A 26,504-nucleotide genomic window follows, 5' to 3' on the forward strand; every position below is an offset into this window, starting at 1 on the left:
CAGCACATGAAGGGTTTGTTTTGTCAATAGTGGCTACTCATAAGTGTGTACATTGTGTCCTCGTTAAGGGATAAGTACTAGGCTGACATGCTGATCAGACCGCACACGCACCATCACTCGCATGTTGATTTTGTCCCCCCACACCAGACGCGATCAGGACACGCAGGTTGAAATATCAAAACTCTGAATCAACGATATTCATTTGGGGACAGGTCGAAAAACACTAAACATTTATGGGAAGTTAGCTAGCTAGCTTGCTGTTGTCCTGGGATATAAACATTGGGCTGTTATTTTAACTGAAATGCACAAGGTCCTCTACTCCGATAATTAAGTCACAGTTAAAAGGGTCAACAGAGTCCGTTTCTAGTAATTTCTCGTCCTTCAAGCGTCTTTGGACTTGATATGACGGTTGGCAACCACCTTTAATGTGCATTACCACTACCGACTGGAGTGTGAACTTCAGTTCGTCTTTCCATCACCCGGCCTCTCCACTGGTGCAGTGGTCTAAAGCACTGCATCACAGTGCTAGCTGTGCCATTAGAAATTCTGGGTTTGAGTCCAGGCACTGTTGCAGCCGGCCGCGACCGGGAGACCCATGGTGAGGCGCACAATTGTCACAGTGTCCGGTTTAGGGGAAGGTTTGGCCGGCAGGTATGTCCTTGTCCCATCGCGCACTAGCAACTCCTGTGGCGGGACGGGTGTAGTGCATGCTGACACGGTCGCCAGGTGTATGGTGTTTCCTCCTACACACTGGTGCGGCTGGCTTCCAGGTTAAGTGGGCATTGGGTCATGAAGCAGTGCGGCTTGGTTGTGTTTCGGAGGACGCACGGCTCTCGACCTTCAACTCTCCCGAGTCGTCCGTACGGGAGTTGCAGCGATGAGACAAGACTGTAACTACCAATTGGATACCACAACATTGGAGAGATAAAGGGATAAAATATATATTTTTTTTCTTTCAATCACCAACGTGGGTATATGCTCCTAATAACCAATGAGATGGCACGTGGGTATATGCTCCTAAACAAAACAACGAGAGGCGGGACTTGCAGCGAGTCAAGCGTCACAAATGAAACCAAGTTCTAATTTAGCGCCTGGCTACGCAGATGCGCATGAGCAGTGTGGCTGCAATGATTGAGTAACAGGTATGTGAAAATGTATTTTGTGACGCAAGCGGTGTGGTCAGCGTGTTAGCTGTATTGCTGGCTGGCTGCGGTTTCCTTTAACTTCATCAAATCAACTGATGTCTGTGTTGTATTAGACTCTGTCAAAGCCTTGTTTTGAAATTGTGTGATCCAAAATGGCTATCGGTTGCTACCCAACACACTACAGTACTTCCTTTCTGAGAGCAACACTTCTTGTGACATGTCGGGACTCACTCAATCTGCCCTTGCATGTTCCGCAGAGCTTAAAATAACCTTCAGTTTGATTTAACCCTTTGGGGGTGGGTCACTACTCCACTAATGGGATCCCAGCCTACTCTGTCAGGATCCACAGCCAGCTGCTGCTGTGTGTCAGAACATGATGGCTCTCTGTTTGAATCACACTCTTTTTTTTCTCCCTCTTCCTTTCTCTTTTGCTGCTTTTCTCTTCTCTAGCCCCCGCTCTCTTCTCTAGCCCCCGCTCTCTCTTCTCTAGCCCCCGCTCTCTCTTCTCTAGCCCCCGCTCTCTCTTCTCTAGCCCCCGCTCTCTCTTCTCTAGCCCCCGCTCTCTCTTCTCTAGCCCCCGCTCTCTCTTCTCTAGCCCCCTTGCTCTCTTCTCTAGCCCCCTTGCTCTCTTCTCTAGCTCTCTTCTCTAGCTCTCTTTTCTAGCTCTCTTCTCTAGCTCTCTTTTCTAGCTCTCTTCTCTAGCTCTCTTCTCTAGCCCCCTTGCTCTCTCTTCTCTAGCTCTCTTCTCTAGCCCCCTCGCTCTCTTCTCTAGCTCTCTTCTCTAGCCCCCTTGCTCTCTTCTCTAGCCCCCTTGCTCTCTTCTCTAGCCCCCTTGCTCTCTTCTCTAGCTCTCTCTTCTCTAGCCCCCTCGCTCTCTCTTCTCTAGCCCCCTCGCTCTCTCTTCTCTAGCCCCCTCGCTCTCTCTTCTCTAGCCCCCTCGCTCTCTCTTCTCTAGCCCCCTCGCTCTCTCTTCTCTAGCCCCCTTGCTCTCTCTTCTCTAGACCCCCCGCGCTCTCTTCTTTAGACCCCCCGCTCTTCTCTAGCCCGCCCCCGCTTTCTTCTCTAGCATTCTCCCCCCCCTCAGCCAGCAGTGGGTAATCTCTCTGTGATGAATCTAGCTCTAATGTACTAGAGTGGGATGTAGACTAAAATCTCTGGATGATGTGAGATGGGATAACATGACCCCATACTGTACTGAGTGGCAATGGGAGATGGGGGATAACATGGCCCTGTACTGTACTGAGTGGTAACGGGAGATGGGGGATAACATGACCCCATACTGTACTGAGTGGTAATGGGAGATGGGGGATAACATGACCCCATACTGTACTGAGTGGTAACGGGAGATGGGGGATAACATGACCCCATACTGTACTGAGTGGTAACGGGAGATGGGGGATATCCTTTTCTTAACCAGTTGTGCTAAGGGGTAGGGGGCACCCTATTCCCTACATAGTACACTACTTTTGACCAAGTAGTGCACTATATATGGAATAGGGTGCCATTTGGGATGAAATCCTCAGTGATTACTGTAATTAACTTGGTGTATCTGGAGTCGTGGGCATTAAATGGCCAGAAGAGGAGAGATCCACCTGATGACTGGCAGATTGTCCAACGTCTCTTTGGAATAGAATTTAAATGGGTATGTCACACTCCAGATGAGGGAGTCAAACACATGAAAAACACAAGCCTAGTCCCAGATCTGTATGTGCCACTCTTGATTCAGCCGCCAGCTCTGACTATTGTTCAACATGTCATGTATGGCAGGACAACAATAGCACCAGGACTGTTGGCTAAAGATACAGATTATGGACCAGGCTAGAGATTGCCAAATCTCATAATCCCTTTACATAACCGGTAAAAGACAACACCACACAAAGCAACAGAACACCAGTTGTTGGAAGCATTTGATTCTCACCCTCTATTGAAACGTGTTGTAGATCTGCAGAGCTTGACTTATGGGGCAGCAGGAATCCTAGTGGTTAGAGTGTTGGGCCAGTAAACGAAAGTTTGCTAGATCGAATCCCCGAGCTGACGAGGTAAAAATCTGTCGTTCTGTCCCTGACAAAGGCATTTAACCAACTGTTCCTAGGCCGTCATTGTCAATTAGAATTTGTTCTTAACTGACTTGCCTAGTTAAAGGTTAAAAAAATATATGTGTGTGTGTGTATGTGCTGTAAACTGCTCCCAGCCCCCAGATGAGAACAGTAGCAGTGTGGTAAAAGGACAGGTTGACAACAGTAGCGGCGTGGTAAAAGGCCAGGTTGACAACAGTAGCGGCGCGGTTAAAGGCCAGGTTGACAACAGTAGCGGCGCGGTTAAAGGCCAGGTTGACAACAGTAGCGGCGTGGTTAAAGGCCAGGTTGACAACAGTAGCGGCGCGGTTAAAGGCCAGGTTGACAACAGTAGCGGCGCGGTTAAAGGCCAGGTTGACAACAGTAGCGGCGCGGTTAAAGGCCAGGTTGACAACAGTAGCGGCGTGGTTAAAGGCCAGGTTGACAACAGTAGCGGCGTGGTTAAAGGCCAGGTTGACAACAGTAGCGGCGTGGTTAAAGGCCAGGTTGACAACAGTAGCGGCGCGGTTAAAGGCCAGGTTGACAACAGTAGCGGCGTGGTTAAAGGCCAGGTTGACAACAGTAGCGGCGCGGTTAAAGGCCAGGTTGACAACAGTAGCGGCGCGGTTAAAGGCCAGGTTGACAACAGTAGCGGCGTGGTTAAAGGCCAGGTTGACAACAGTAGCGGCGTGGTTAAAGGCCAGGTTGACAACAGTAGCGGCGCGGTTAAAGGCCAGGTTGACAACAGTAGCGGCGTGGTTAAAGGCCAGGTTGACAACAGTAGCGGCGTGGTTAAAGGCCAGGTTGACAACAGTAGCGGCGTGGTTAAAGGCCAGGTTGACAACAGTAGCGGCGTGGTTAAAGGCCAGGTTGACAACAGTAGCGGCGCGGTTAAAGGCCAGGTTGACAACAGTAGCGGCGTGGTTAAAGGCCAGGTTGACAACAGTAGCGGCGTGGTTAAAGGCCAGGTTGACAACAGTAGCGGCGTGGTTAAAGGCCAGGTTGACAACAGTAGCGGCGTGGTTAAAGGCCAGGTTGACAACAGTAGCGGCGTGGTTAAAGGCCAGGTTGACAACAGTAGCGGCGTGGTTAAAGGCCAGGTTGACAACAGTAGCGGCGTGGTTAAAGGCCAGGTTGACAACAGTAGCGGCGTGGTTAAAGGCCAGGTTGACAACAGTAGCGGCGTGGTTAAAGGCCAGGTTGACAACAGTAGCGGCGCGGTTAAAGGCCAGGTTGACAACAGTAGCGGCGCGGTAAAAGGCCAGGTTGACAACAGTAGCGGCGTGGTTAAAGCAGCTGTCTCTGGGTCTTACTGTCTTCCTGTCTGTACTGTATCATGTTGACTAGTGAGGGGGTGTGTGTGTGTTTTGAAAACTGTAGTCTGATTTGATGGCCCTGGTGGTTGGGCTCTCTTTCCTGGAGAATGGTGACACTAGAGATAACAACAGAAATAAGAGGGCTATTATCTTTTTGAGTGGATGGGCAACACGTCTGGATCAGCATTGGTGTGTGGGTGGCATGTCGCGCACGTGTGGATATGAAGGAAACGTAATAATCCAGCTAATTGTTGACGTTGATTTCATAGATGTACTGACAGAACAGATGGTAGTCGAGGAAAGCCTCAGTGGATTTTGTTCCCTTTGATTGGTTATCATTACCTCTTACAAGCTATTCTCTTCTCATTGAGCGGGAGAGACGGAGAGAGGTCGGATAGACCAGTTAGCTGACAACGATGCACATGCTTAAATGGGGGGGGGGCAGGCTGTGTTATGGTTTTGGATGGCCAAATAGCTAGCTACAATGACAAGCTGCCATGTGGAGAATCGTAGGTGGCTCGTTTCAGCTAGTTCCATCTTGTTCTTGATACCATGTCTTGTATTGAGGTGTTTTGACTGTCACCTCTATGCTAATTTGACAAAGATTCGCTAGCTAGCAAACCAACTGTAACAAAGTGTTTGAGACAAGTGCTCATTTTGCAAATGTATTTGTTTTCAATAAACAATGGAGACTAAATATTTGTATTTTATTTAACCTTTATTTAACTAGGTAAGTCAGTTAAGAACAAATACTTATTTACTATGACGACCGGGGAACAGTGGGTTAACTGCCTTGTTCAGGGGCAGAACGACAGATTTTTACCTTGTCAGCTCAGGAATTCGATCCAGCAACCTTTCGGTTACTGGCCCAACGCTCCAACCACTAGGCTACCTGCCTCCCCAAATATAAAAATAGTTTACATGTTGTCAACAATCTAAGCCAACCCGTCAGTTTTAGTCCATAGTTGCGCACTTGTCGGTTTTGTTGCTAAACGACCAACCCGTTTATAGTGTTCTCTCCTCCACTCCATTGTGAGGAAGCTTGTGGTGACATTCCACAGAGAAAGCGTTTCCTCATCAGCAGGTGCATTATCATATTAATGAGGTCAAACATTTCTGTGACCCAAAACAAAGAGAAATGAGAGATTTGTATTATTTATTTAGCTGCAGCCACCTCCGCTAGCATTTCAGGTTGTTTTGTAATTCAAATCCAGTGTGTCCAATATCCATTATCCTTAACCTCCTTCAACACAGCATCGAGAGCAAGCACGAAGTCACGATCCTCAGCGGACTCAATGAATTTGTAGTGAAGTTTTATGGACAACAAGGAAGTAAGTGTCTTTTATGTTATGGAAATGTTTCTGTCCTATTTACCTATTAACTGCCTTCTGTTCAAGATGCCATTTTGAAGTCCCGCCCCTAATCAAATAACTAAAGACATTCTCCATTGTTAAAGTGATCTCCTAGTTCATTACAAAATTAATCCCGGACTAAACCACTGAGGTCTGAAAGCGTCTGACAAACATTGACTTTGAAATGAATTGAAATGAATTATCACAGGTTTCAAGTATTTGTTCATATGTCATGAATCACTATCATGTCTGAAGTTTACTCATAAGAGAACCACAACAGAGAGTCAGTTATGAAGGTCCTGTTGGACTGAAGCCCTCAGGTCAGCTACCACAGGAATGTCTCCTGCTCTGAATGCTGAGTGAAGTTCCAGGGCAGGGTGTAAAATGGATTGGAACGTGGCCTGTACAGAAGGTGTAGGTGGAGGTACTTCTCACCATGTTTTTCACATCTGTAGCACCAAACCCTCCCCTGATTGCACAGCAATAAAGAGAGGAAGTTTGTGTGTGGTTATGATGCAGACAACAGCATTCTGGGAAATTACTCTTTGGAGTGTGTACACTAGTGTCTGTTTTCTGTGTGTGTATGCATGTGCTGTCCCGTTCCAGTTCGGCACGACCCTCTGGTTCTGTACCAGGTATTCTGGTGGATCAGGACCCACACAAGCCCTCTCCATTGGGACCCAGTCATGGGATGTCTTTATATTATGGAGATTGATCTGGAAGTAAAGAGCTCTTCACTGCCTATGGCTAAAGTACATTACTGTGTAGAATCAAAGGAAAATCAATGCCTGCTCATTTTACCTCTACGCTGCCTGTTGATGTCAGTGGTGTGGAGAAGACTGTTGATGTCAGTGGTGTGGAGAAGATTGTTGATGTCAGTGGTATAGAGTAGACTGTTCCTCTGACCGTTGTGAAGGGCTACAGCCTTGCAGTGTCAAGTCCATAGGGTTTCTATGGTTAACTGCTGTAATCCCTGTACTCATATTAAGTATCTCCCTCAATGTCAGTAGTATATAAGCCTACCAGACCTGGGTTGAAGTACTATTTCAGATCTCAATTACTTTCACATGCATTCAAAGTATTCATATCTTACATTTGAAAAGACAAGTTGTTGAATATTTTAATGTATTTGGAAATACACTTGGAAAGTAGTTGATATACTCAAATACACTCCCATGTATTTGAAAATGCTGTCAACTGTTTTTTTGTTTAAAAAAAAAAAAAAACATTCAAATACTCAAGTACTTGTTTTGGGCTGTGCATTTGAAAATACTCATAGTTTTTTTTATTTTTAAATACCAGATACTGTGAACCCAGGACTGAATCCTACATGATGTCTATGTACATGCGTGGAAAAAAGGCACCGCACATTATGTTCCTAATGTGTTTTTTTGGTGACAATGTTGGTCACCAATCAACCACATGGCAGCATAGGTCTATATTGTGACCTGCAGAGTCTCATAGGTCTAGATTGTGACCTGCAGTCTCTCATAGGTCTATATTGTGACCTGCAGTCTCTCATAGGTCTAGATTGCGACCTGCAGAGGCTCATAGGTCTAGATTGCGACCTGCAGAGTCTCATAGGTCTAGATTGTGACCTGCAGAGTCTCATAGGTCTATATTGTGACCTGCAGAGTCTCATAGGTCTATATTGTGACCTGCAGAGTCTCATAGGTCTATATTGCGACCTGCAGAGTCTCATAGGTCTATATTGCGACCTGCAGAGTCTCATAGGTCTATATTGTGACCTGCAGAGTCTCATAGGTCTATATTGTGACCTGCAGAGTCTCCATAGGTCTATATTGTGACCTGCAGAGTCTCATAGGTCTAGATTGTGACCTGCAGAGTCTCCATAGGTCTATATTGTGACCTGCAGAGTCTCATAGGTCTAGATTGTGACCTGCAGAGTCTCATAGGTCTATATTGTGACCTGCAGAGTCTCCATAGGTCTATATTGTGACCTGCAGAGTCTCATAGGTCTAGATTGTGACCTGCAGAGTCTCATAGGTCTAGATTGTGACCTGCAGAGTCTCATAGGTCTAGATTGCGACCTGCAGAGTCTCATAGGTCTAGATTGCGACCTGCAGAGTCTCATAGGTCTAGATTGCGACCTGCAGAGTCTCATAGGTCTAGATTGCGACCTGCAGAGTCTCATAGGTCTAGATTGCGACCTGCAGAGTCTCATAGGTCTAGATTGCGACCTGCAGAGTCTCATAGGTCTAGATTGCGACCTGCAGAGTCTCATAGGTCTAGATTGCGACCTGCAGAGTCTCATAGGTCTAGATTGCGACCTGCAGAGTCTCATAGGTCTAGATTGCGACCTGCAGAGGCTCATAGGTCTAGATTGCGACCTGCAGAGGCTCATAGGTCTAGATTGCGACCTGCAGAGGCTCATAGGTCTAGATTGCGACCTGCAGAGTCTCATAGGTCTAGATTGTGACCTGCAGACTCTCATAGGTCTAGATTGTGACCTGCAGACTCTCATAGGTCTAGATTGTGACCTGCAGACGCTCATAGGTCTAGATTGCGACCTGCAGAGGCTCATAGGTCTAGATTGCGACCTGCAGAGGCTCATAGGTCTAGATTGCGACCTGCAGAGGCTCATAGGTCTAGATTGCGACCTGCAGAGTCTCATAGGTCTAGATTGCGACCTGCAGAGTCTCATAGGTCTAGATTGCGACCTGCAGAGTCTCATAGGTCTAGATTGCGACCTGCAGAGTCTCATAGGTCTAGATTGCGACCTGCAGAGGCTCATAGGTCTAGATTGCGACCTGCAGAGGCTCATAGGTCTAGATTGCGACCTGCAGAGGCTCATAGGTCTAGATTGCGACCTGCAGAGTCTCATAGGTCTAGATTGTTGTGACCTGCAGACTCTCATAGGTCTAGATTGTTGTGACCTGCAGACTCTCATAGGTCTAGATTGTGACCTGCAGACTCTCATAGGTCTAGATTGTGACCTGCAGACTCTCATAGGTCTAGATTGTGACCTGCAGACTCTCATAGGTCTAGATTGCGACCTGCAGAGGCTCATAGGTCTAGATTGCGACCTGCAGAGGCTCATAGGTCTAGATTGCGACCTGCAGAGTCTCATAGGTCTAGATTGTTGTGACCTGCAGACTCTCATAGGTCTAGATTGTGACCTGCAGACTCTCATAGGTCTAGATTGTGACCTGCAGACTCTCATAGGTCTAGATTGTGACCTGCAGACTCTCATAGGTCTAGATTGCGACCTGCAGAGTCTCTAATTCTACCATTTACCGTTTTGATGTCCAGCGGCTGCTCAAAGACAGTGGATGTGCATATGTGATCTTTTCTTGTAGCATGTCTGTTATCTCCCTTCTCTCTCTGTCTCCTCCCATCCAGCAGCGTACGAGGGGGGCGTATGGAAGGTGCGCGTAGATCTACCGGACAAATACCCTTTCAAATCCCCATCAATAGGTAGGGGGACGGCATACAGCCGGTGGGGGTTCATTTCTCAGTTGACACACACAAAAAATATATAGATATGTATTGTTATTGTCACAAACACGGGATAGGTGCAGTTTTACAGGTTCAGCCATTGTAGTACGGCTCCCTCTTACTAGAAGTAACCCGTAACATCTCTAGTTGACTTGCGTATTGTTTTTCTCTTTCGTTTGCAGGATTCATGAATAAAATCTTCCATCCCAACATCGATGAAGCGTAAGTTGATCACGACTTCTGATTTGAAAGGAACACTGAAATAGTAGAGGGTGCCCTCTCATGAGACTCATCACCTTAACCTTGTCTTGTGTTGCTGGAGGCAATGGCAGCAGGGAGCTTTTCTAACCACATCTATCTTAAACCACCAGCCCTGACCTTAACCCTGGCCCTGACCTTTTGACCCTAACCCGTAAATAAGAACGAGTAGCTAATGAGCTTGCGCAAGCATCTAGTGATGACCCCACCTGCATACCCATCTCTAAGGTCTTGTAGCGTAATCTAATTCCATTGAATTTCCATTCAAGGACATCAATGGTTGGTTTGGCTTGTCTCCCAGATCAAATGGTGAGAGGGGTCATTGGAGGATCTAAAGCACAGAACAACAGTCTGATCCTCTACGTTAACTGACCATAATAATCTGACGTGAATACAAAACATCAAAACACTCATGATGAAAACACTGCCTCGAGCATTTCAGTGGGTTATTTTTAAGGAATTTATTCCCCTCTGCCACCAACCTCACTTTGGGGTGCTCCTCGTGTTGTGTAGAGAGGAAGTGTCTAAGAGAGCCTCTTCCTTAACCCCCTCTCTTCTCTCATCTCCAGGTCAGGAACAGTGTGTTTAGATGTCATCAACCAGACGTGGACAGCCCTTTACGGTGAGTGGGGTGGCTCAGAGCTTGGATGTTTTGGAGGTGTGTGTGTGAATTTGTGTTTTTGTCTATGCGTATGTGAGACACGGGCACATGAGCCACAGCTCCCCTGTCCAGTGTAAAAGAAAACAAAAACATGAGAAACAAGTGTAAAAAGTCGTGCTTGTGGCTTCATGTAGGAGCGCAGCGTGGTCAGTTCTCCTGTAATCCTCTTACTGGTGCTAGAAGGCTAACAAGGTAATACCCTGAGCCAGCAAAGTCAGAAAACAGACAGCCTAGCTGCTTCTCCTGACACTAATAATGAACAACTCTTCAGCTGAGAGAACAAAACCGCACTGGTTGTCTGTTTGTCTCCCCCCCTTCATATCGCAATTAATTCCTCAGTAATAATGACCAGTCTCTCGGTCTGCAGGTTTTTTTTACTCCATCTTTGTACTTGATTGATGAATTAAGGTCACTAATTAGTGAGGAACTCCCCTCACCTGGTTGTCTAGGTCTTAACTGAAAAGAGAAACCAAAACCAGCAGACACTGGGCCCTCCATGGAATGAAGTTGACCCCCCCCCCCACCTGCTCGACAAGGTTAAGACAGCAGCACACTGGTGTAAATGACCTTTTTTTTAATTTTCATTTAATTTTTTTATTTCACCTTTATTTAACCAGGTAGGCTAGTTGAGAACAAGTTCTCATTTACAACTGCGACCTGTCCAAGATAAAGCATAGCAGTGTGAACAGACAACAACACAGTTACACATAGAGTAAACAATAACAAGTCAATAACAAGTCAATAACAAGTCCACAACAGATGTTTCATTAGCCTTCACTATTTACTTTCACTGAGTTTTCACATTAACCCATACGGGACACCAAACATTGCTGACCTCTGCAGTTATAGAAACTGAAGGTTTTTAGAGACTAATCAATATGGAATGGATTTCTTATCAGAAGATTATTGAAGTTCTGAAGCCTCCTGGTTCATTCCACGCAGGGTTCGTTCTGTGTGTTTTGGACTGCGGCTTTGTTGTTCGAGATGAGTCACTCAAGTTGATTAGCTGATATGTTTGATTTGGCTATTGTGGGCTTTGTGTGGACTTCCAGCAGTGTAATGGACTTTGAGAGCTCTAACAAATTAGATTTCCAGAACTGTAGTGGAGGGCTTGGGACAAAAACAAGCCAATCAGTGAAGCATTGTCTACTCTAGGCCTGGGTCCTGATTGTGGGTAGGGAACAAACACTTGATTTGATGTCTAAAACACTGGGTTACAGTCAGTCTACAGTTTTACCCGGTAATGTATTTTCTCGTCATATTTGTACTTGACCAATAGTGACACCCAGTCAATGTATATAAACCCTGGATTGCTGATGCTGTGTATTGACCATTGAGAGGTTTTGAAGCCACCGGTCGGCCATACTGGCACTCCCCAGTAGGAGCAGTCCTCCATAAGAATGTGGAATTCTACAGTATTTCAATTAAATGTTTCAAGGACAAGATGACATGTATTTAAGTATTTTGTTGTTGTCGTGTTGACAATTAATATTAATAATCTAAATAATATATTTACTTTAAGGGAAAAAATATATTTTTTATTATGTTTAGCTCACATAATATAATTAAAAGTCTGTAATAGAGTAAACGTGGTAAAAACAAATGTAGACGTTAATACATGCATTTCTATAACTTCCAATGGTGGTGGAGTTCCAAGATGGAGGTGTGGTGGCTTCAAAACAGCACCCCCTAGGGGTCATCTAGTGTGTATATATAAATCATTGCACCCAGTAGACATCTGCAGCATTGCCCATTTTCCGTTGAGTGCTAATTTTCTTGCAGAGACAAAGCAAGGCCTGCAACCGTATGTCTAGTGGAAGGTCCTTCCTCCGGGAGGATTTTTATTTTATTCTTACATAGAGGCCCAATCCTAAAATGATTGGATAGGTGTAAGCAAGGGTTCTATTACATAACTATCACCTATCCAGTTATGTCAGAAAGGATGTTTTTTTTAAAAAGAATGCTTTAATTGTAAGAGTCAATATTTTATCAAAGTCATATGTATGTTCATTGTGCCCTGTTTTATCGATAACATTCTGTTCTCTGTCTCTCTCTGCCTCTCTCGTCCACTTCCACAGATCTCACCAATATCTTTGAGTCGTTCCTGCCTCAGCTGCTGGCATACCCCAACCCCATCGACCCGCTGAACGGAGACGCGGCCGCCATGTACCTCCACCGACCAGAGGAGTACAAACAGAAAATCAAAGGTACGCTTCTCTCCCTACGCCTTGCTTTCTCAGTGTTGTCTGTCTCAAGGGAATTCAGAAGTGCAGATGTTCATTTCAAACGTTGCGCAATGGGTCCATGTAGAATCAGGAGGCTCACTAATGAAATTAATACTGTTGGTCAATAATATACTTTGACATACAGCAGCTCCATTTTTTTTGTTTGTGCATTTTTTTTTTTTTTACTATTTGATCATGTGAAGTAGATACCCCTGCCTTAAGCCATAGTCTACCCTTTGTTCAGATTTGATATAGCAAAGTGTGTCTTGTCTGTCACTCCTGGCTGTTGCTTCGTTCCCTGTTTTAAAGCGCCTGTCTGCTCCCTGGCTCGGAGCTCTTAGCCAACGAGGTTGAGTCTTACTGACCCTGCTGCCTTGCTCTCCACAGAGTACATCCAGAAATATGCAACAGAGGAGGCTCTCAAGGAGCAGGAGGAGGGCCAGGGCGATTCCTCATCGGAAAGCTCCATGTCGGATTTCTCTGAAGACGAAGCCCAGGATATGGAGTTGTAGTGATGGGAGACAACTCCCCTTTAAAACCACAGACTGTATGATTTCCTAACCATGAGAAAGCAGACATCATATTCATATAAATTGATTTTTTTATTATTATTATAATTATAATTATTATTATTGCTAAAACAAGGATTTTTGTGGATATCAAGCCTCGGCGTATATCACACACCACCCGCTTTGTGTTTTTGCCATGTCCCAGTCGCTTTCTCCTCCTTCAATCCCTGTAAAGGTGCGTTGGACTTAGCGGTAGCAGTCCCCACATTCCACCGGTAGTTGGAATGTCCCCTTTGACCCGATGACCTTCGGCCTTACCCTCACTGCACCATCGACCGGACAAAATGGAGACTAGCTCTATGGGCTGGGCTGAGTGGGAGGTGGGCACCGGGGGATTTCCCTTCTCTTTATCTCATGAATGTGTTGAAGAAGAGGAACTAGAGAGTTAGGTCATATTCATGGTCATGGCAATTATGGTCCAGGTCTTCAGCCGAATTCGTACCTGTCTGGATCTGATTTTTGTTTGAATGGTAAAGTTGGATTTGAATTGGATACATCACCCTGCCGGCGTTGGCTGTCGACTTGTCCTGCTAGACAGGTGATTGGGTATTTTAAAGTAACATGAAAGAGGGGAATTGCAGCTTCAATATCTATTTTCTTTCACCAATGTTGTTTTCCTAGTGTTCATTTGTCATTTGTGCTTTTCATTTGGCTGGGGTTAGGAGCTGCCTATGGTGTGTGTGTGCAGCACCTAGCTTGTACAGTGATACTTCACCTTTCTCATTAGAGCCTTATGAACCCAGCCAGCGCGTCAATCAAAGCGCTTACATCTCTCTGAGCCTGTCCGAGCTGGTGTGGCTGTCAGACTACCTGTACCCCTTTAGAAAAGTACATCACTTCCTGGAACGCCATAGGTATTATGTATCCACTGAAGTTTTAGGGGTGAATAATGCCCAGAATGAGGGATTGAACGCTGATGTGTTGGAAAGTGAGGTAGAAGTGGCCGACCTTACCTCACCGGCCACAGCACAGACGCCCAACAAATTCTCCTCTGCTCTGTTTTTGTAAAAAAGTTAAAGGAGCGTAGAAAAAATCGCAAGAAGCATTTTTGTAACAAAAAAGAAAAGCACAAGGTTTTATTTCCTACAAACTCCTCCCTCCTAGATGATTTGGACCTTGTTGATTTGTTTATTTTGGTGGCAAAGACAGGATTTTTTTTGGGGGGGGGGGACATCATTCTGTACAGTTTGGGCATGATCCAGAAGTGACGTTGTGTTGGTCTGTATTGCGCTAGGCTAGTGTAGGGCTCAACTAAAGTAGTACTGCTTGTGTGGCTACGGTCTGAAGTATTGAGTTGCGTTGTGTACAAGGCTCAGTGATTTACCTGGGTTACCCTTCACTCTTAGATGGGGGGAAATGCAGGGGGGATATCTGCAGGTCTTTTTTTTGCTAACATTGTTGAAATGACCAACTTAGCCTATTGCTCGCGCTAAACTATGATATGTGTTTTTGACTTGATGTAGCGATAGTTAGTTTACTGGGCGGTGTCTTCAACTAAAGACATATATGGGTATATTACAGAGTTAGCTTGTTTCAGGCAATTGTCTGATAAGTAAAACAACAATAGCTGATTTTAAGTTTGAAGGTAATGTCCATTGTAGGGTTTACATCAGATATTCCATGGATCTATACCTGCTGGTCCCCTTCAGAGATGTACAGATCAACGTGAGAGTGATTTCAGACAATGGCAATGAATTGACTGGTGGAGAAACTAGACTGAATGTATGATAGTCTGTGCAAAACAAAAGCATTGGGCCCGATGAAAGTATCAGACACTGCGCAGTGTGATCAAGGCCACATTGGGATAGAGCTTGGATGGGAGACCACGGTTTTCTTTGTTTTTAATTTCAGTGTTCCCTAAAAGTTTGACTGTTCAAGGCTCCTGGATTAAGATGGTCAAATATGGATTGGGTTCCAATCCATTGCCTGGTATAAGACAGGAAAGTGGGTTTGGGGTTCCCATGTTTCCTCACAGGCCAAATGGAGCCTGCAAAAACAGAATGATGTCACAAGGATACGCAGCAGAGTACCTTGCAATTGGCTTCTGCCGTTTCGTGAGCTGCCTATATTTATTCACTCTATATTGAAACCTTCGCTTTTCTTTCTCGTTTTTAATCAAATCATTTACGGGCACCGCTGTTAAAACAAAGGTGTATGTACTTAGGCTTCAGCCAAATTGTGTCATGCTGAAGAGAATTAGAACTTGAATTTTCTTTCTTTTTTAAGTATTCAGTTTGGATTTAATGTTTTTTTTTCTTATTTTTTTCACATTTATGCAGTATTGTACTAAAGTGAAAAAGAAAGAAAAATAAATCCCATCAGAATAAGTGGAGAAAGGCAATGGAGGCCATTTTGTGTTTTGGACACTTGCATAGAGGAGCAAATGTGATATTTCGGTATTTTTAAAGAGAGTGCTCTTGTGTTGTCCTTGTTATAACTATGGTTTTGGTTTTCAAGCAGAAGTGTCGATGTTCCCACAAACGGGGCGATCCAAAGACGACATGTACTCAGCTGTGGTCTGTTGCCATGGTAAATATTTTGTTTTCCTTCACTCCTTTTTATTCCCCCCAAACTAATTCAATGATGAGAGGACTATTTATAACCTTTGTTTTTCTGTTTGTTTTTAATTCCCAAGTCGAAGACTCAATGACTCCTACAATCCAAAAATCTCCAATAAACATGTGTGCTTCTATTGCAACTTTGATTCGAAATTATTTTTGAAAAGATTGTGAAAGTTTTACTACTTGATTAGATGTTTAGCCCCTCGCTCTCTTAAATACATTAGACCATAGGTGTACCAATGTGAGATCTAATTTCCCCCAACACACTATCAACACTGACCCAATGTGAGATCTAATTTCCCCCAACACACTATCAACACTGACCCAAGTCAACCTGTTCCAAGTAATATCGAGGTGGGAGGGGGCCAAACCAATTACTGTAGTAAGGTTAGTGTTACTAAGAGATAGTGGTACCCCACACACACACCCCCAATCTCTCACACACACACACACACAACCACACTTTGTGCATAGTGAAGTCAGTACTGAGGGACTCAGCTGGTGGCTTCTGTCCAGACTATTACATTAGAGGGGAAAGTAGAGGCCTGGCTTCCATCTGCACCATCGGCGCCCCCCACCTAGTCCTGTTTCGTGGCGTCACCCCTGACCCCTGTGTTGACTGTACTGTACCTCTCCCATGCACTTGTCTTGCATGCATCTGGTGTGGAGGGGCTCGATTCATCATGTGCACCTCGCGTTCTGTCTTTGTGCTTCTCCAGAGTGGAACGCACCACACCCAGACAGTCCTACTGCTTTCACTACAGGGGACATTGGGCACACGGCATGGAAAAATGCTTAACAAAAAAACATTATAGGAACTGTATTTGGTACCTGTCTACTACTTGAAAGTCAAGGGTGTTTTCATTTTTTAAAATCTGTCCTTGGTCTTACGTGAATTTCAGTCCTCTTCCTCCCTCATCCCCTCTCTCTTCTACATTTTCTCCTCTCCGTTTACTCTGCATTGTGAAGTGGGCATGCTTGTCACAAGACAGACGCTCTCTATCAGAGGAGGCTGCTGGGAGGAGCTTAAGGAGGATGGGCTCATTGTAATGGCTGGAATGGAATCAATGGAACAGTATCAAACATATGGAAACCACAACTCCGTTCCATTTACAACATTCCAGCCATTACAATGGGCCCATCCTCCTATATCTCCTCCCGGCAGCCTCCACTGCTCTCTATCTACAGGATTATAACCTCATAAATAGTTGTGTATAAATAAACTGTAAGTTCTTTTTTTAAATAAAACATTAACTGTGTATAAACTGTGTGTGTTTCAGTTTGGGGATTTTCCTCATCTAGCTCAATATTTATAACACTCTGTTCCCAGAGTAGATGTTTTTGTGTATAGTAGTCGTTTTTCCCCCTCATAGTGTAGTGAACTGTGTATATGTATGCACATTAACCCTATCTACAACAGTTGGTTTCAGCTTAAAGTTCAATTTAGAATTATTAGTCCCTTTATGAACGGTTATTGAGTTGATCTGCCTTGACTCAAAGTAGAGTTTTTAGATAACTGTAATGAACCAGAGTTAGAGCCCTAACTGTAATGAACCAGAGTTAGAGCCCTGCCTTACATCTTTAATGGGTGTCATACTGTTTATTACCGATAGATGGCAGCCTCTCACTACAGTCCACACTCCCACAACGTACTTGTGTCAAACTCTCCGAACAATGTGGACCACTGTTCCAACTTCCACATGAACAGCCAGGGTGCAGCGAATCCTGAGATTCAGGCTAGTATGCCAGGCCTAGGTGGCTGAAACCTGTTAATGACTGCAACCAAAAATCTTTGCATTTCACAAGTTGATAGTTGAATAAATGAGCAGAAAGCTTGAGCTTATCATTATTGAATATGTACCAGTTTGGAGTGTGGATAACCAGACAGCTATTGGTGGACCTTCGAAGATGGATAGGAAAGAACTGGATCAGTGTAAGCAACATGGCAGAAACTCTCATGAGGGCTAGGGAGTTTCAGCCTTTTAATGCTTACAGAAACCAGATCCTTTCAGAACGATCAAGCAACCATCGTAGAGTGTCTCTGCTAGGGGCTAACAAAGAGTTCATGCTGGGCATGGGAGTTGGGTGAACCTTGATATACCAGTACTGAGCTAAGCTGTACTGTGGTGAACTGGTTACACGGCCACCATTGTGAAAATAACTATCTGAGCCACCACACTATGGTTGGGGTAGGCACATTACTGTGAAGGGATGGGTAGTTTGTAGCTGCCATGATGCCACTTGATCCCCAAAGATCCTGCAGTTCCACATTAGCCCAGATGATGGCGCTGCTACACATTTGCTTTCCTTATCACTGCTGTACCTAAACTCTACGTTATAAAGCATTATTAATCTCCTCCACCCAAAAATATAAACTCACATAGAAATCTGTAATCTATCTCTGTCTGCTTTCATGTGAACACTGGAGTCCTGAGGAGCAGAATTAAAATGCGTCATGTCATTTCCTTCTCACTGTTTAGTTTTTTTTAGGGAGGATGGAGCCCCTAGAACTCACAGGGATCTGAAGGTAGATCTCCCTATCTTTCTCTCTGTGCCTCCCTCACTTCCTCCTTCACTCCGTCCCTCTCAATTCAATTTCAATTTAAGGGCTTTATTGGCATGGGAAATGTTTGTTTACATTGCCAAAGCAAGTGAAACAGATAAACATAAGTGAAATAAACAATAACAAATGAACAGTAAACATTACACTTACAAAGGTTCATATGTCTGTATACAGTGTTGTAATGATGTGCAAGTAGTTAAAGTACAAAAGGGAAAACAGGGAAACAAAACTCTCTCGCTAAATTGCTGTTTTATTCCCTCACTCTCTACCTCTCTCGCTACCTCCCTGTTTCACTCACTCTCTACCTCCCTGTTTCACTCACTCTCTACCTCCCTGTTTCACTCACTCTCTACCTCCCTGTTTCACTCACTCTCTACCTCCCTGTTTCACTCACTCTCTACCTCGCTGTTTCACTCCCTCTCTCTCTCGCTGCCTCCGTTTCACTCGCTGACTCTCTACCTCAGTTTCACTCCCTCACTCTCTCTCACCCTATTTTTCTCTATTCTCTATTGTTGTCTCCCTCTCTAAACCTCTAATTCCCTCACCCCTGCCATTGTTCTCCCTCTGTGAACATGCCCCCTGTCGTAGCCCACAAGCCCCAGCCTGTCCTAGCCCACAAGCCCCAGCCTGTCGTAGCCCACAAGCCCCAGCCTGTCGTAGCCCACAAGCCCCAGCCTGTCGTTGCCCACAAGCCCCAGCCTGTCGTAGCCCACAAGCCCCAGCCTGTCGTAGCCCACAAGCCCCAGCCTGTCGTAGCCCACAAGCCCCAGCCTGTCGTAGCCCACAAGCCCCAGCCTGTCGTAGCCCACAAGCCCCAGCCTGTCGTAGCCCACAAGCCCCAGCCTGTCGTTGCCCACAAGCCCCAGCCTGTCGTAGCCCACAAGCCCCAGCCTGTCCTAGCCCACAAGCCCCAGCCTGTCGTAGCCCACAAGCCCCAGCCTGTCGTAGCCCACAAGCCCCAGCCTGTCGTAGCCCACAAGCGCCAGCCTGTCGTAGCCCACAAGCGCCAGCCTGTCGTAGCCCACAAGCCCCAGCCTGTCGTAGCCCACAAGCCCCAGCCTATCCAGGGCTCTCCCCTAAAGGGACATGGACACTGGGAGGAATGGCAGTGATGGACATGTGTTACTGCCAATAGGCCCCAACACAGACATGAGTTATACAGGACCACCACTGTTATACTGTCGACTTCAGTTGTCGGTTGATTTAATTGTTGCAAACGGGAGCCATGAACCTAATATTCTTGAGGGGGAACTTTTTAAATGGACAAATGAGCATGATTTGCCTCTGGTCGTCGCTCAAAGTCACAAGCACTTTGGTCTTCAGAGGTGGGATTTGAAACACGCAGTACCGGGCCACAGCCTACACAGAGAGGAAGAACACCAGCCACCACACCATTCCCCCCCACCCTCCTGCCTTCTCCCTGTAGCCGTGGAGGATGGGCGGAGGAAGAGGCTTCTTTCCACAGGCCTGACCTCCAAGAGTCCAGAAACCCGAGCTCCTCAATGAAATATTTAGAGCTGCTGCTTTATCCGCAGTGCGTTGGTCAAAAGGGCTGCGCCACCCGGGCCTGGCTGCATGACGTAATGCACAACCTCATACTGACCTTCTGATAGGACGAGGCAGAGCCCGATTGGTCAGGTGACCCGTGGGCTGTGCCTCTGGCGCTATTATAAACCATCCCAATTCCCCCAGGCTCCACAGCGGACTGCTATTGGTTCGACTACTGTAGGCTAGTTGGTGAATGATGTCCTCATGACCTGTGGACCCATTAGCTGAATACTGAGAGTAAAGATACTCACTGGCAAGGACTGCAGGACAGCGGCCTTCCTTTGTCAATACATGTGTTTTACCCAAGAGTTACTGACAGTCATCAGTGTGTATGTTTTGAGCTACACAGTCATCAGTGTGTATGTTTTGAGTTACTGACAGTCATCAGTGTGTATGTTTTGAGCTACACAGTCATCAGTGTGTATGTTTTGAGTTACTGACAGTCATCAGTGTGTATGTTTTGAGCTACTGACAGTCATCAGTGTGTATGTTTTGAGCTACTGACAGTCATCAGTGTGTATGTTTTGAGCTACTGACAGTCATCAGTGTGTATGTTTTGAGTTACTGACAGTCATCAGTGTGTATGTTTTGAGCTACTGACAGTCATCAGTGTGTATGTTTTGAGCTACTGACAGTCATCAGTGTGTATGTTTTGAGCTACTGACAGTCATCAGTGTGTATGTTTTGAGCTACTGACAGTCATCAGTGACTGCTGTCATCTCTAACAGGTCTCTATTGTGAAATAGATTTGATGTCAGTGAGACTAAACTGTATATTTAAATGTTAAATCAAATAAAAACTCTGTAACCATGGTACAATGTTACAGAATGTCATTACCTAACACACTGTGTCAATCTAAAAACATCCAAACTGAATGAAACCTGCAGAAACATTTTGAGATTGGGAGAAATCTAATTCTGTAAACAACGTGCACAATGCACACATCTCCTGCTGCACTGCTTAGGGGTGGGGCTCTCTGTGAGCTTAATGCAGGATGCTGGTACAAGGGTGTGGAGTCAGAATCCTGCTGTCCCAGAATGCCGCAGTGGGATTGAGGTATGGTCACCGCCCAAATGCTCTCTCCTCTCTGTTTATAACGGAGTAGGATGAAGTTGCCCATAGAGGCTGATTTTGGGTCAGTTTAGCATGTCCCCCACTGATGGTTAAAAGCCCAGCCCAGTGCAGTCAAACGGGTGATTTTCCAGTGTTTTATGTATTTCCACACTGAGGTTGGAATAATACTGTGAAATTGTGAAAATTATGATAATGCCATTTTAGTGTTGGAGCTGTTTGAAAAGACTACTTGAAATTTCAGCCAGTTCTGGTGGGATGGAATTTTGGCCTTCAATGGTGACATCACCATGCGGTTAAATTAGTTAATAGACCAATAAGAAAGAGAGTTCCAAACATCTGCCAATAACAGCTACATTTTGATTTTCCCCTCCCCACTCAGACCACTTCCAGACAGTCCTAGCAAAGTTCTTGCTTGAGAAATTGCTATTTCAGTTAACCCACTGTTCCTAGGCCATCATTGAAAATAAGAATTTGTTCATTACTGACTTGCCTAGTTAAATAAAGGTAAAATAAAAAAAATATTTACTAAGAAGCTATTTTTGTTCCTTTTTGACGATTTTAATTGAAAACAACAGTTCAGTTCACGCTACTCCATCTATGTCCATTTCCATTTAATATAATTGAAATGGTATTCACCCAAACAGCATTTCACACCAGACCTGGCTTCAAATACATGTATGTTTAAGTATAACCTCCTCCCCAGGCTATTGAGGCTAGAAACGAGTTAACTCTAAGCCTAGGCCTACTAGTGATGAAGGTACAACTACAAGACGGCTTTCCCCTCTCATCTGAGCCTGGCAGTCAGGAGACTGGGTGCCGGTCCCAGGTGGATGAAATGACATCCCCATGGGTGAATGTAACACCATGCAACATGGCAGGGTTTCTCTGGCTGGGGCTGGGTGGCAGGCAGGCAGGCAGCAGACTCTCTCAGGTTTCCAGCTCAGTTTCAGGGGCACAGTGGGGGCCTACTGAACATTGATCCCAGGTCTTTATTAATGGATGACCTACTGATTAAAAAGGCCTCCCAGTCCACATATACAGGTATGCACACACACACACACACACACACAACTTACAACCTCAAGCTATATATATTTTTTTTTAACTAAAGACTACTTGGATGGAAAATTGAAATAATATCTAAAACACTATTGGTGTTGATGAAGTCCTCATGCTTTGATGTCGAGTTTTCCTTCAAGTGTGCTGTATGTTATTCAAATGATCAGAGACTCTCAAGAGGGAGCGTTTATGGATAACAGTGCCGCTGATGCCCAATGGTAGTGCAATATTGCATCATCACCATCATTTTCGATTCAGGAAAAAAATACAAAACATTATACCCACTAGTATGGTCAGAAGGAAGTGGTACTCTGTAAGCAAGCAGCGTGACGTTCTTTACATTGGAATATATATATATATATGTTGCTAATATATATATAAATATTGCCTATATATATTCTAAATGTATATTGACAATGATTCCCCCGTAGTTGTATATGGAGACTCCATTATTCTAATCTGATATTATTTCAATGATTGCATCGTGTGAGAAATGGACCCTAAAGAGTAGCCTATCATATTAAATATGGGCTATCATTTTAAATGAATATTTAAATTGTATATAATGTAATGAATTTGGTGTAGCCTATTTCATTGTATTTATTAACAATTGCATGTAGCCATAGCCTGCACCAAATATCCAGCCTTCTAAACATATCAATATATTATAGACTATCTAACCTAAAACCAATGTATGGACATCTTTGCCTACTGGTTGATATTTTTAGGGTAAATGGCGTTGTGTGGTGTCCTTTCCATCCCAGAAAGATTCATGCGTCGTAATCCGCTACACAAGGGTGGATTAGCAGCACCAGATTTGCGTTGAAATCAGACAGAAATATCTAGCAAATGAATTTTTTGGAACAAACATATTTTATCCAAAAAGCATATTCTTACATTTATTAAGAATATATAATTCAGGTCGAGGATGTATACGTTTTCATTTAAGAAAAGTATTCAAACATTCTGGCCATTTATTTATGCACACATTCTGGCATTGTATCATATCATCATGAAACAAAATATGCACTGTGATATAAAGAAAATATGTATCCTACCCCTAACAAATTCATTGGATTTTCCAAATGATTATGTGTCATACTGCGCATGATATTATGCCTTTAGTCTATAGGCTATATACATTTTGTATGATAGGCTCGGGGAAATGCAATGAATAGTGTGATCAGATAAAACAAATTAAATGATAGCGAATCAGAATGTAGAGGAACAACATAATAAATCAGACTATTTATTTTTATCATCTAGGATAGTGATATTTCTATCAATGTGCAATTTCACGTACACTACGTGACTAAAAGCTTTCCACTAGATGTAGGAATATTGCTGCGGGGACATGCTTCCATTCAGCCACAAGAGCATTAGCAAGGTTGGGCACTGATGTTGGGCGATAAGACCTGGCCTTCAGTCAGCGTTTCAATTCATCTCAAACAATTTCTGGGGTTGGGGTTGAGGTCAGGGCTCTGTGCAGGCCAGTCAAGTTCTTCCACACCGATCTCGACAAACTATTTCTGTATGGACCTTGCTTTGGGCCTTCCCAAACTGTTGCCACAAAGTTGGAAGCACAGAATCATATAGAATGTCACATTATGCTGTCACATTAAGATTTCCCTTCACTGGAACTAAGTGGCCTAGCCCGAACCATGAAAAACAGCCCCAGACCATTATTCATCCTCCACCAAACTTTACAGTTGGCACCATGCATTCGGACAGGTAGCGTTCTCCTGGCATCGTCAAACACAGATTTGTCTATCACACTTCCAGATGGTGAAGCATGATTCATCACTCCAGAGAACACGTTTCCACTGCTCCAGAGTCCAATGGTGACGACCTTTACACCACTCCAGTTGATGCTTGGCATTGCGCACGGTGATCTTAGGCTTGTGTGTGGCTGCTCGGCCATGGAAACCCATTTCATGAAGCTCCCGATGAACAATTGTGCTGATGTTGCTTCCAGAGGCAGTTTGGAACTCGGTAGTGAGTGTTGCAACCGAGGACAGACTAGTTTTACACGCTACACGCTTCAGCACACCGAGGTCCTGTTCTGTGAACTTGTGTGGCCTACCACTTTGTGGCTGAGCCAATGTTGCTCCTAGACTTTCCACTTCACAATAACAACACTTACAGTTGACCGGGGCAATTCTAGCAGGGCAGACACTTGACTAACTGACTTGTTGGAAAAGTGGCATCCTAGGCTTATAGGCAGCAGGTAGCCTAGTGGTTACAGCGTTGGGCCAGTGGAATAGACTTTGAATTGAAGTCTGTGCCCAGTGGGTTGCCTTTGACTTTGTCAAAAGTCCTATAAGCCTACTATTCTACAGGATAAAGTTATTTATTTGATTATTCTTATTACTGAAGGTCTACCAAGGAGAATATGTGATCGAAAAAGTATGCATATTTCACATCACTTGTCCCTAAAGGTGAATGGGAGATGAACAAAGTGCAGACTGTAACACCAATTTGCTCGAGGAATCAACTTCAGATCTCGAATGATCATCAAAAAACGGATGTCCATCATTAACAAGTGTACATGTTGAGGGCCCGCATTATTTATTCAGTTGGCCGCTATCGCATAGCCTAAACCCTGAAAAGGAGACGCCATGCCACACGAGCAGCGGTACATCCGATACCTTTCCTGGCAGGTGGAAGAGTAGGCTGAACCCAAAACGTAATCTGGAATGGCATGGCACAGTGGGGCAGAGCGAAATTAGAATTTTAAATATTTATTGGGCTACTCTTTCTTCTATACTGTGCCTCGTGCACAGATGATTCGCAGCTCGAATTTCCACTTTTCCAGGTGGAAACCAAGTATGCGACTTGGAGAGGTTTAGGCCGCGCTCAGGTTCACCGCTGACTACTACGACAATGTGTTACCAAGGATAGATTTCACTGTCGCTATTATTTTTGAAAGGGAGGTAACCAGATCGGACATATAGGGCTACTGAAGCCGTTTGGATTACTCCAAAATATTAGGTCGTTTTTTCCCACTGCGATATCTGTCCAATTATCAACAGCAGGTAAATGGACTCTGGTTAGCTCTCAGAGAGGAGTATGGGTAGAATTCACCTGCATATATTAGACATCCAAAGCTCAAGAATGCCAAACCTAGTTTAGCTTAGTAGAGTGACCTTGGCCTAGTGGTGAGGCGCTCAGCTGCGTAAAACCGCACGGCCTGGCTATCGGTTCACGGGTTTGTGCGTTATGGACGATGCGTTATGGACGAATCGAGTGACGTCTTCGCCGAAGAGTTGACTGTCAACTGCTTGGACTCTGCACGTCATGGTCCTCACTCTTCAGGTTGTATAAGATCATGATTGTGCTGAAATAATAGTATAGCAGAAAAGGGATGTCGTCGGCGGACAATTGGCAACATTTCATTCACTTTAGTCTTACATGCATCCAACAAGCGCATGATGATTTATTTGGCAATTATCTCAACTGTTTGGTAAATTACAATACACATATTGGTAGACTGAAATTGTGTAAGCCTATTGTCAGCCTTAACATGATGGGTAATAGGGACAGACGTATACCGCATTGTGGCAGCTTGTTCATATGAAATGCTGCTTTTTAGTTCTTCTTGATAATTATTGGCCATCTGGACGCGGTCATTTGATCCTCCTACATCAATTTAACCCAAGAACTGCAGGCTCAACAGTATTCCAGCCGACTAAACCTAATCCTTGAGTGGGGGCTGGGAAGATGCAGCCATTTTCTCTGTATCACAGGCCTATGGCTTAATATCAGAAAATGCAGCATAGCTAGACCTATTCTACAATTAGAAAAATCATATGATTAAATTAAAATAAAAAGTATAATATGCAATGCCTGATGTTGTGGGAAGCTAAAAAGTAGTGCACTAACTATTTATATTAATTTAGTTTATGTATTGTGCCATATGTAGAGATTGTCGGTAAAACAAATAAAAAAGGCTGCGTGAAATGCGCAATGGCAATTGGATGGGCTTTGCCTGCCCTACATCCATAAATAGCTAATTGTAATCATCAGAGGTAATATCAAATAGCCCTTTCTAAATGTTTTTTTTTTTTTTTTTTTTAATACAATTCAGTACAGGGCAAGGCAAGTCCGTCGATCCGTTATACTCCCTCCCTCCCCCTTTCCCTTTCCTTTCCACCCTAGACAGAGCCTCTTTTGTCTGCTGGGCACCGCAGGTAAACACCTGTCGAACTTTATCCAGACAGACACAACCAGGACTGTTTTGCGTACATGTCCGTTGCAAAAAAGTACTTACTATTATGTTTAGATGTTATATAACATGTATCATGTTGTATCATTGTCCCCCATAAAACAATGGTAAAATGACCCACAGCAGGATTTTGCTGAACGAATTTCGGATAACTTCTATTTAATTTGTAATATGTGTATGTGAGGTCAAAAGACTTGCTAGAAATAGCAATTAAAAGGCATTAAAATATAAAAATATTATTCCTAATGGTTAAAACGTAGGTCTCTCTCCAATGTAGTCCCAAAACCATCAGAGCACCATAGATACAGAATCACAGAGAGCCTCTTGTTAAATCAAGCAATAGGCTAAAGAGGGGCTGGACCAAATGATTCTCCATTAAATAATTTAATCCAGGGAGCAACCAATCCTCATCTGCTCAGGCTGCAATAGTCCTCC

General features: G+C 44.4%; 1 protein-coding gene across 3 annotated transcripts in view; it reads left to right on the top strand.

Annotated features, from left to right (window-relative positions):
• LOC120032342 (ubiquitin-conjugating enzyme E2 H) overlaps nt 1-15,737 on the top strand; it is a 31,279-nt gene extending 15,542 nt beyond the window's left edge. Inside the window, exons 2-7 of one of the 3 annotated variants that reach the window (XM_038978392.1) lie at nt 5,770-5,846; nt 9,231-9,305; nt 9,509-9,548; nt 10,154-10,206; nt 12,324-12,452; nt 12,858-15,737. In XM_038978392.1, the coding sequence (XP_038834320.1) occupies nt 5,770-5,846; nt 9,231-9,305; nt 9,509-9,548; nt 10,154-10,206; nt 12,324-12,452; nt 12,858-12,982 (499 nt within the window). In that variant the 3' untranslated portion in view covers nt 12,983-15,737. The remainder of the gene's footprint in view (nt 1-5,769; nt 5,847-9,230; nt 9,306-9,508; nt 9,549-10,153; nt 10,207-12,323; nt 12,453-12,857) is intronic. The other 2 variants (XM_038978393.1, XM_038978394.1) reach the window with 2 other exon arrangements.
• Nucleotides 15,738-26,504: the final 10,767 nt, after the last annotated feature.

This window comes from Salvelinus namaycush, chromosome 38 (genome assembly GCF_016432855.1).
Source record: "Salvelinus namaycush isolate Seneca chromosome 38, SaNama_1.0, whole genome shotgun sequence".
Lineage (NCBI taxonomy): Eukaryota > Metazoa > Chordata > Actinopteri > Salmoniformes > Salmonidae > Salvelinus > Salvelinus namaycush.